Source organism: Callithrix jacchus, chromosome 16 (genome assembly GCF_049354715.1).
Source record: "Callithrix jacchus isolate 240 chromosome 16, calJac240_pri, whole genome shotgun sequence".
NCBI lineage: Eukaryota > Metazoa > Chordata > Mammalia > Primates > Cebidae > Callithrix > Callithrix jacchus.
The window spans coordinates 41656399-41667541 of NC_133517.1; the positions used below are offsets into that span (position 1 = coordinate 41656399).

The 11143-nt window shown below is 42.3% G+C and overlaps 1 protein-coding gene across 2 annotated transcripts in view; it reads right to left on the reverse strand.

The window, feature by feature from the left end:
• Nucleotides 1-3142, reverse strand: part of E2F5 (E2F transcription factor 5) — a 43003-nt gene extending 39861 nt beyond the window's left edge. For both annotated transcript variants that reach the window (XM_054246321.2, XM_054246322.2), the window contains exon 1: nt 2610-3142. In XM_054246321.2, the coding sequence (XP_054102296.2) occupies nt 2610-2843 (234 nt within the window). In that variant the 5' untranslated portion in view covers nt 2844-3142. The remainder of the gene's footprint in view (nt 1-2609) is intronic.
• Nucleotides 3143-11143: the final 8001 nt, after the last annotated feature.

An 11143-nucleotide genomic window follows, 5' to 3' on the forward strand; every position in this document is an offset into this window, starting at 1 on the left:
ACCCTGTCTCAAAAAAACAAACAAACAAAATCAACCAAAAAACCATATATATATATATATATATATATATATATATATATATATATATGGTTTCTTCAACTGCTTTTAAAAAGTCGTCTATAAAAGTTTCAAAAAAATTATGCTGAAATATGCCCCCACCAAAGTAAGAATATAAGAAAAAGAAAATGTGTGTTTATAATTTCAAATTAGAGGAAAATTATAATTGTTAGTGTGAGTCCATCTTTAATATGTATTATCAAAAATGTCTTAATGAGCCAGGTACAGTGGCTCACACCTGTAATCCCAGCACTTTAGGAGCCTGAGGCAGGCAGATCATTTGATGTTGGGAGTTTGAGAATAGCCTGGCCAATATGGTGAAACCTCATCTCTCCTAAAAATACAAAAATTAGCCAGGCGTGGTGGCGGGCACCTAAAATCCCAGCTACTTTGGAGGCTGAGACAGAACTGCTTGAACCTGGAAGGCTGAGGTTGCAGTGAGCAGAGATCACACCACTGCACTCCAGCTTGGGCTACAGAGTGAGACTTGGTCTCAAAAAATAAAAGTCTTAATGATCTTTTACAATGATATACAATAAGAAATATCATTGGAAAGATTTCAATGTAAAAGTTTACATATATTAGATTATATATGTAAATAATATATGTAAAATACATAAAATGTATATGTTTTTCATATATATGAAAACTAATAACATTCAAACTCCTTTCTAGGAGTATAAAGTCATAATATAATGAAACTTAGTGTTATTGTAGAAGCCTTTGAATTTTCAGGAGAGTTCCAGAATGAATTAAGCAATTATTGTTATGAAATACCAAACTGTACATCCTACTCACTGCCTCTGTGACTTCTGTAGGGCAATTATATGGCCACAGATGAAACAGGAGGAAGCTAAAGAATTTCAAGTCAAGAAAGGGCAAAGTTCCACCATACCCTGAGGCAAGTTGAGGGAGAAGCCCTCAAAATCTGGCCATCAGAGTTCAGTTTTATCTGGAAAACCCCAAACTTCCCTGATTTTCTTACACTAAAGTTAAAGGTACAGTTGAATTTCTAGATTTTGAACAGCAGTTTGCAACCTGTGCTTTGTAACATCTCTGGCTTTCTCTGACAACTTCATGACTTTCTGAAATTCTTTAAACAGAGTCCATTTTAATTCACTAAAATTTAAATACTATATATGCCATAAATCACTTTCAGGGAGAGAAAGGAAGAAGGGCCTGTGGTGGAAAAGAGATCAAGGAACTTCCAGAGGTGGGAAAAAATTCCAGGAATAACATCTCAAAAAGAAAACAGGAGAAATTACTTACCAAAATACAAAATATATACAGCATGCCTCACTTGCAAGAAGTTAACAATTTAGATAATTCAATTCAACAATCACTGACTGAACACCAACTACATCCAGGGAAAGCAGAAGGCACTGAAAGATCTACTTCCCCTTGGGCTACACTAAAGGAGGGCCCTTAGCAGAAGACAGGGAGAGCTGGCCCTTACATTCAGGGAGGTGCCATTGCTTTATGCAGAGCCTGGAGGATGCAGTGACACTCTGAAGCCAGGTAAGGTGGTCTAGGCACTCCCCGGATGCTGAGGTCAATCCTCCAAGTAATACCACATTTAGGAAGCAAAGGGGGCTTGCAGTGATTACTGCAAGTTAGAATTTTTTGTTTGTTTCTAAAACTTTGGCTCTTAAACTTGGCGCACAGAGTGATCACATTCTCTTCATTCTGAGCGATGTTGAATTCTTCCAAATTCTGCCTAGATCAGTTGTCATTCTGTATGACAGAACAGCTTTTGATGCTTGTTCCTGTTTGAAAAATCTGAACGCAGTAAAGGATGAGGCGGGGAGAGAGTTTACTGAGCACTTCCTCCTCTTTGAGTGAAAAGTTGTAAAATACCCCCTTTTCTTGTGATAGCAGATCTCACATTTGGAAAACTCATGACACATGCCAAATGAAGTCACAAATCAAACACCCTTCCTAACTTTCAGGGTGTTGAAAAGAAGTACACAAGGAAATTTTTTTATTAGCATCATTATTTTATCGGGGAGGGTCATGGAAAGAAGTAATTTTTCCCCCTTTCATCCGGTAGAGATGGCAGACTGGGTTCTGTTTCTCCTCCTTTTTATTTAAACTAAAGGAACATGGATCCAACTGGAATCGCCTATTAAAACCATCAGTTCTTAACAGCAAAATCGATTTTCACAGTGTCTCCGGGCAAAGCGCCCGTTACTCCCTGAGCCTCTGCCACAGGTGGACGCGGAGCAACAGACACTCGTTTGCCCTCAGGTCCCTGCGCCCGGAGACAGAAGCCACGCGGGCGCGCTCGAGGTGCAGGGCTCTTTGTCGAGAGTCCAGCGTGGCGCCGGGCCCCATTGGTTACGCGTCCGCTCGGGGCCATCCTGGTCCCTCGTCCCTCCCCCATCCCGGCGTCCAGGACCCGGGCGCAGGCCACATGGTCCTCGGATCGCTCGGTCCCGGATCCCCGCAGGGCGCGTCCAAACCACGCCGCCAGACCCACGCCGCGAGGGGCTGGGCTTCCCCGGGGGCCACGGGTTCCGAAGTCCGCCCCCGTCCCCGCCTCCCGAGCTCACCGCTTTGAGATCCAGAACGCCGTCCTTGGCCTCCTGCAACAGCGACACGAACTTGGTGGTGAGCAGCCCCAGGCTCTTCTCGTGCCTGCTGCTGCCGCCCCCAACGCCCCCAAGCTGCTGATGCGACGGCGGCTGGGGAGCTTGCGCCTGCGGAGGCTGCGGCTGCGGCCGCTGGTCCTGCCCCTGCCCTGGCGGTGCCTGCTGGCCGGAGCTCGCGGGCTCCGCCGCCGCCATCGCTTCCCGGCCCCGCGGTGGTCGGGCCCCCGCGCACTTTTGCTCGCCTGCCCCGCCCGCGGCCACCTGCCGGGTCGGCTCCGCCGCTGCTGCTTCCCGGCCCTCCGAGAGCGGCAGTGCTGGTCGCAGGCTGCTGCAAACAACAGGTGTACGGCACCCACGGGAGCCGGGGCCGCTTGTCACTCCAGGCCTCCGCCCCCTCCCCAAGCCCAGGGAAGCGTGAATGAGGCCCAAGACCAAGAGGGGAGGGGGTGGAAGCGAGAAGGGCTGAGAGGGGTGGGGACCTGAGTTTAAATGGCAGGAAGTGACGCGCCGCCCGCCGTTACCTAGAAACGCATTTTTCTGTAGGAAGGAGGAGAGCACGAGGAGGAGGAGGGGCGTCGGTGCGAGTGTTTCACACTCGCCTCCCGGGCGTTCACGAGCTGCCCCGAGGAATGGTGATCCCACACGGCAAAGCAAGGAGGAAGAAAAAAACGGAGACAAAAGAAAAAAGACTTTACCTGGGCAGAAAGTCACAATGCCCGGAGGCCAAACGTTTCTGAGTCGTGAAGTTGGTTGGCTGCTCAGTTTGCAGAGCTGCAGGAGATCAGCGGTCGGTTACTTACTTTTGCTGGACGGTTTCTGCTTTCTTGCTCTTTTCGAGCTCTAGCATTGTTTGCAAATATTTGTACGCGAAAAGGCATCGTGGAGTTTCAGGGCTGGTTTTCGTCAATCCTTTCCAAGACCTTTACTTTCCACATGGAGAAACAAGTGTAGAGGGAGAGGTTGTGAATTGCCAAAGACATGCCGCTAGATCCCAGATCTCCTGTGCTTGACCAAAGTTCTTAATATCTTATTGAACCAAATTGTATTGTATTTGGAATATTGGGCAGTCAGAGGCCCTTGGTCTTCAGTGATATTCCAAACCATTGATGGCAAATGACATCGTGCAGATCTGAGTAAAAGAAAGTTGTTGGGGTTTTTTCCTCATTATATTACAAACTCTTGAGAATTCACATTAAATTTTAAATGACTTGTGTCACATTCAACACTTTGAATATAGTAGACAATAAAGATTAGGTGAATGAAACCAGGCGCAGTGGCTTACGTCTGTAATCCCAGCACTTTGGGAGGCCAAGGCAGGCAGATCATTTGAGGTCAGGAGTTTGAGACCAGCCTGGCCAACATAGTGAAATCCCATTTTTACTAAAAATACAAAAATTAACTGGGCTTGGTGGTGCCCGCCCATAGTCCCAGCTACTCCGGAGACTGAGGCAGGAGAATCACTTGAACCCGGGAGTGGAGGTTTCAGTGAGCCAAGATCTGCCACTGTACTCCAGTCTGGGTGACAAAGTGAGACTCTGTATCAAAAAAAAAAAAAAAAAATTAGGTAAATGAAAATTCCTTATGGCAGTAATTAATCAAGAAAATTTCATGCAAGAAAGATTTTGTTTAATTTTAAATAACAATAAACTAACAAAAAAGGGTCTCTGAAGTGAGGTCAAATACAACAGCAGCATTAACTAGTAAAGCTAAATGCACCGTTTATAACACATCATAGGCACAGGCCTTTATTTATAACCTTCGTTAATAACTTATTCATTATATCCTTTACTTTAATCAAAGAACTCTATAAACAAAACAACATTGAAAATCTGAAGTAAAACATGAAAAATTCAGCTGATACAACCACTTTCAAACAACATATCTGAAAAAGGTTACATCTGTGTGATTTGACGTGGGACACATTGTTAACAAGTTTTGCAAATTAATTTTGTTGATTGTTGTCAAATAGTATTTCTTAGAACGTGCTGAAAGAGGAAGAGTCTAACATGTTTTTAACTTGAAAACAGAACATTCTGTTATATGAGCAGGGACAGGAATTAATAAAACTAAATATATTGATATTTTAAAAACTTGCACTTATATGGTGTCTTAGTTTGAGAAAGTACCATCAACCAGGTGGCTTAAACAACAGAAATTAATTTTCTCACAGCTCTGGAGGCTGCAAGTCCAAGATCAGAAGGCTACCATGGCCAGGTTTGGTGAGGCCCCCTTCTTGGCCAGCAGATTGTGGCTTTCTCACTGTGTCCTCACATGGCAGAGAGAGAGAGAGAAACAGAGAGAGCGTAAACTCTCAGATTTCTTTTTTTTTTTTTTTGAGACAGTTTCGCTCTTGTTACCCAGGCTGGAGTGCAATGGCGCGATCTTGGCTCACCGCAACCTCCGCCTCCTGGGTTCAGGCAATTCTCCTGCCTCAGCCTCCTGAGTAGCTGGGATTACAGGCACACGCCACCGTGCCCAGCTAATTTTTTGTATTTTTAGTAGAGACGGGGTTTCACCATGTTGACCAGGATGGTCTCGATCTCTTGACCTCATGATCCACCCGCCTTGGCCTCCCAAAGTGCTGGGATTACAGGCGTGAGCCACCGCACCTGATAAGGGCACTAATTACATCTTCACGATTTCATCTAAACCTAATCATCTCCCAAAGGCCCCACCTGCAAATACCATCACGTTGAGGAATCATAACCATGAAGCATGATTCAACATACAAATTTTGGTGAGATACAGTTCAGCCCATGGCATGTAATCATATTTTATAGTAGCTATATTGTAATTTTGAAAAAATATATTTTTTTAAATTTCAGCCTTAAAAGATTTTCAACAAAGCAATTATATTATTAGTGATTCTAATAGGTCAATTAAATATTTATTTTGCGCTGTTATTTGTGTTTTTCACAGTGAATTTTTCATGTCTTTAAATTGCCTGGTATTCAAATAAAAATTATTGACAAATTAGCAGCCATTGTAATTAGCCTTCAAAATCTTCTGTCTGAAGAGCTAAAAATCGCTTATACCAGGGGTTCCCAGAACTTAGGAGAAAAATCATCTATAATGTTTGTTAAAAATGCAGGTGCTTGGATCCAAACTCCAGGGATCAAATCAGTATTTGATATGAGAATATTACCTGAGTCTGTATTTTTCACAGTTCAGATAATTCTCATGCACAACATAGTCACTCTTTGCGAAACACCAAATAGCACAATAAAAAATAATGCAATATATATTTTTCCTAAAAATGGACAAAGATCAGAGATTGATAATGCAAAATTTTTTAATATTGCTAATGGTCAGTTTTGCAATCTAACTTTGATTTCTGTATTTTTTTGATTATAAAGGAGATATCTCTAAAAAAACTGAATTCCTACATCAGTTGTTTGTGCCATTTCTGACAAAGGCTTAAAAAATTTTTCCAACAAACGTAAAAGCTGGCCAGGGGTTCATGCCTGGCTGGGCCCTTACGCCTATAATCCCAGCACTTTGGAGGGCTGAGACAGGAGGATTGCTTGAGTCCAGGAGTTCAGGACCAGCCTGGACAACATGGCAAAACCCCATTTCTACAAAAACTACAAAAAGTAGCCGGGTGTGGTGCTGCGCACTTGTAGTCCCAGACACTAGAGAGGCTGAGGTGAGAGGATCATTTGATCCCAGGAGGTCAAGGATGTAGTGAGCTGTGATCGTGCCACTGCACTGCAGCCTGGGTGATAGAGTGAGAACCTGTCTTAAAAAAAATTCCAATATGAATAGACATTTTACAAAAGAAGACATACATGAGGCCAACAAACATATGAAAAAATGCTCATCGTCACTGGTCATTAGAGAAATGCAAATCAAAACCACATTGAGATACCATCTCACGCTAGTTAGAATGGCGATCATTAAATAATCTGGAGACAACAGATGCTGGAGAGGATGTAGAGAAATAGGAACACTTTTACACTGCTGGTGGGAGTGTAAATTAGTTTAACCATTGTCGAAGACAGTGTGGCAATTCCTCAAGGCCTTAGAAATAGAAATTCCATTTGACCCAGCAATCCCATTACTGGGTATATATCCAAAGGAGTATAAATCGTTCTACTATAAGGACACATGCATACGAATGTTCATTGCAGCACAGTTTACAGTAGCAAAGACCTGGAACCAACCCAAATGCCCATCGATGATAGACTGGACAGGAAAATGTGGCACATATACACCGTGGAGTACTATGCAGCCATAAAAAACGATGAGTTCGTGTACTGTGTAGGGACATGGATGAACATGGAAACCATCATTCTCAGCAAACTGACAGAAGAACAGAAAAATCAAACACCGCATGTTCTCACTCATAGGTGGGTGTTGAACATTCAGAACACATGGACACAGGGAGGGGAGCATCACATACTGGGGTCTGTCGGGGGGGAAACAGGGGAGGGACAGCAAGGGGTGGGGAGTTGGGGAGAGATAGCATGGGGAGAAATGCCAGATATAGGTGATGGGGAGGAAGGCAGCAAATCACACTGCCACGTGTGTACCTATGCAACAGTCTTGCATGTTCTTCACATGTACCCCAAAACCTAAAATGCAATTAAAAAAAGAAAAAAGATCACACAAAATATTTCATTATATTTTAAGAAAGCTTAAAAAAATCCAGTTGAACGAAACTATGTTTCATTGTATGACAGTAACCCTTCATTAAATTCAAATTACACTGGCTAGTTGGGTAGATACTATTATCTATTATAATATTGTTTATATGCCCCTGATTAAATTTTCTTTTTTTAGCTGCATTTTGGAAGTGTAGCTTCTTAGGTTGTTCGGGACTAATAGGGAGAGATTAAATAGTTTGAAACAGAGCGATTTATTAGTCCACAGCTCATAAAACTTACAGTATCCAAACATTTGTGGAATTTCACAAATGCCATTTTTGTAGCAATTCAGGATCAATTTAATTTAAGTTTTGCCATAATCTGGTAGTTAAATATTTAAGAAAATCCAACATAATTTTATTTGTTTACTGATGATGGCAGACTGATTTTTTTTTTTTTTTTTTTTTTTGAGATGGAGTTTTGCTCTTGATTCCCAGGCTGGAGTACAATGGTGTGAATATTGGCTCACTGCAACCTCTGCCTCCTGGGTTCAAACGATTCTCTTGCCTCAGCCTCCCTAGTAGCTGGGATTTCAGGCATGTGCCACCACGCCTGGCTAATTTTATATTTTTGGTAGAGATGGAGTTTCACCATGTTGGTCAGGCTGGTTTCGAACTCCTGACCTCAGGTGATCTGCCTGCCTCGGCCTCACAAAGTGCTGGGATTACAGGCATGAGTCACCATGCCCAGACATGCAGACTGATTTTTTAAGTCCATTGGCCCATTCGGTGATCGTTCCGTTGGAGCTTTCAACTCTCAGATACCCTTTGAGCTAACAAATTTCCAACAAAAGGCTGCTACATCAACCCTAATACTCCATTCTTGAAATCTAAGTTAGTAGAAATCAAATAAAGCTTTTTATTTTTCCTTTCAAAACCTTGCAACATACAGTCCCGGCACAGTGGCTCACACCTGTAATCCCAGCACTTTGGGAGCGTGAAGGGGGTGGATCACCTGAGATCATGAGTTCAAGACCAGCCTGGCCAACATGGTGAAACCTTGTCTCTACTAAAAATACAAAAAATTAGCCGGGCGTGGTGGCACGCACCTGTAATCCCAGCTACTAGGGAGGCTGAGGCAGGAGAATCACTTGAACTCGGGAGGCAGAAGTTGCAGTGAGCTGAGATGTGCCAGAACTATTAATCATGTTGCACTGCAGACTGGGCAACAAGAATGAAACTCTGTCTCAAACAACAACAGCAACACAAAACTTTGCAACATATAAACATCCATCTTCTGCACTTTCTAGGTTAGAAAAAGTTAAAAAGATAAGTTTCAACGATTATGAATCCTTTTGTTAAGATAAAAATCATCAGTATTTGCCCACTCATGATATGCTTGGTACAACAATATGATAGAAAATGCATAAACTTTGTCTTCAGAAGTTTGTACCCTATAAGTAGGAACAGAAAATGCAGATTACAGTCAAGCATACATAGAAATATATTACACACCAGAGAGATTTTAAGTATTATTTAGTGACTTGTACTTTACCTTTTTGTAAAACTTTATGACGATTGTATCACTAAAGAGAGCAAGCACCCGGATTTTTTAAGTTCAGTAGGTCATGCATGCCAGCATTGTTAATACTGAGATTAGGAAGTGCTTTCTTCTCTTCACCATTATTCAGGAAAAAAAACATATGACGATCAAGAAGCCCCTCCTCACATCACCAGAGGTTTAAAGACAATGGAAATAAGTGGTATAGACAGATCCTCAAAGTCTCCCACCATGTCCTATTCTCAATGAGCCATAGCCTAAGAAAACGGAATCTAAAAGCAAGACAGGTACATTACCAACAAATACAGTAGTATGTAGATGAAAATGAAAAACAATTTGACAAAAATAAAATAATCCATTGAGAGCTGATGTGGTTTGTATGTTTCGTCTTGTTCAAATCTCGTATTGAAATGTGATCTCCAGTGTTGGAGGTGGGACCTGGTAGGACGTGTTAGGGTCATGGGGGCGGATCCCTCATGAATGTCTTGGTGCCATCTTAGTGGTAATGAGTGAGTTCTCACTCTGAGTTCAAAAGCTGGTTATTTTAAAAAGCTTGGAACTTCCTCCTCACACTCTTGCTCTGTCAATCACTGTGTGACACACTGGCTCCTGTTGCCTTCTGCCATGACCAGAAACTTCCTGAGGCTCTTATTAGAAGCAAATGCTCGAGCTTTGATTTTACAGCCTGTAGATCATGAGCCACGAAGCCTTCTTTTCCTTACAAATTTTCCAGCCTCAGGTATTCCTTTATAGCAACAAAAATGGATGAATACACAAACCATGGCACTATAAGAGCAGATTATGGCAGGGTGGGACTGCGCAGGAGGGAAGGAATCAAACCATGAATCATGTTGAAAGAACTATCTACTAGAGTTAATATTGCCAGGCTGTGATTGAAATCCTAGAAATATTTCAAAGATTCTTAGGATATTGGACCTAGACCCCCAACTTTTCAAGGCTGTAGAAACAACTATTTCATTAGGTAGGTTTAAATAAAAAATATTCCAAGAGTTTAAAGAAATGGGGGAAAAAATTGCTTTGCATCTATAAATCACATGCTTACTTAATCTATGCGTATAATGACTGCATTTGGTACATTCCTTGAAGGAAGACAAGGCAAAATTTAGTCTAATTGCAGATGTAACAACTTTTCTTCTAAATTTAGACTTTACAAAACCTGGGCCAGGTTTTGTAAAGGAGGAGCCATGGTGGAAAACCGCACAGCAACCCCTTGGTCTAAAGAAACTGCTATAGTGTATTGCTATGGGAAAAGAATGTTTTGATTGGGTGAGCCTCAGATAAGACACCACAGACTGATGCCCCTATAATTCATTCTCGGTATGTATATAAACCAGAGAGAAGCTGCCTGCTGTAGAAAGGATTCTTTTCATGTCTGCAGTGAAAAACGTATTGGCCAGAACTAGTTGCATGGACTGATCCAACCATGATGGTGCCATAAAATGTGCCTCAAATGAAACAAAACTCAGATACAAACAGCACTAGTCATGGCATGTTTGTGAAATGAGGTGGCACAGACACTGTTGTGGCAAATCACTTTAACTACCAGCAAAAGAAGTCACACCCTCAAGAAGTATATCAGAGATGAAAACAGGCAAAATTTGGTAAGAAAACTATATAGGAGCTTGCCAGCAGAGAGGCCTAAAGGTCTTATTTTGGGTAGATATTTAATGAGAATTTTAGTTTTCATACTCAATGATAAGGGTCACAGCCGAAGCAAACTGCAGAGAGCTCTAGGCCATTGCTACTCAAACTTGAATGTAAATCCATATCACCTAGTGCATTTGTTAGAAATGTAAATTCTGGACAGGCACAGTGGCTCATGCCTGTAATCCCAACACTTTGGGAGGCCAAGGTGGGCAGATCACTTGAGCTCAGGAGTTCAAATCCAGCCTGGTCACTATGGTAAAACCCCCTCTGTACTAAAAATACAAAAAAATAGCTGGATGTGGTGGTGCAGGCCTGTAATCCCAGCTACTTGGGAGGCTGAGGTGGGAGAATCACTTGAACTCAGGAGGCAGAAGCTGCAGTGAGCCAAGATGGAGCCACTGCACTCCAGCCTGGGTGACAGAGGGAGACTCTGCCTCAAGAATAAAAAATAAAAGTGTAGATTATTATTCAGCAAGTCTGGGATGGGGCCTGAGAATTTGCATAATTAAGAAGGTCTCAAGTTATATAAATGCTCTGGTTCTCTGATCATACTTTGTTGTTTTTCTTCAACGTTTATTTGTAGTTCAGAACTACATGTGCAGGATGTGCAGGTTTGTTACATGGGTAAACATGTGCCATGTCAGTTTGCTGCACAGATCATCTCATCACCCAGGTATGAAG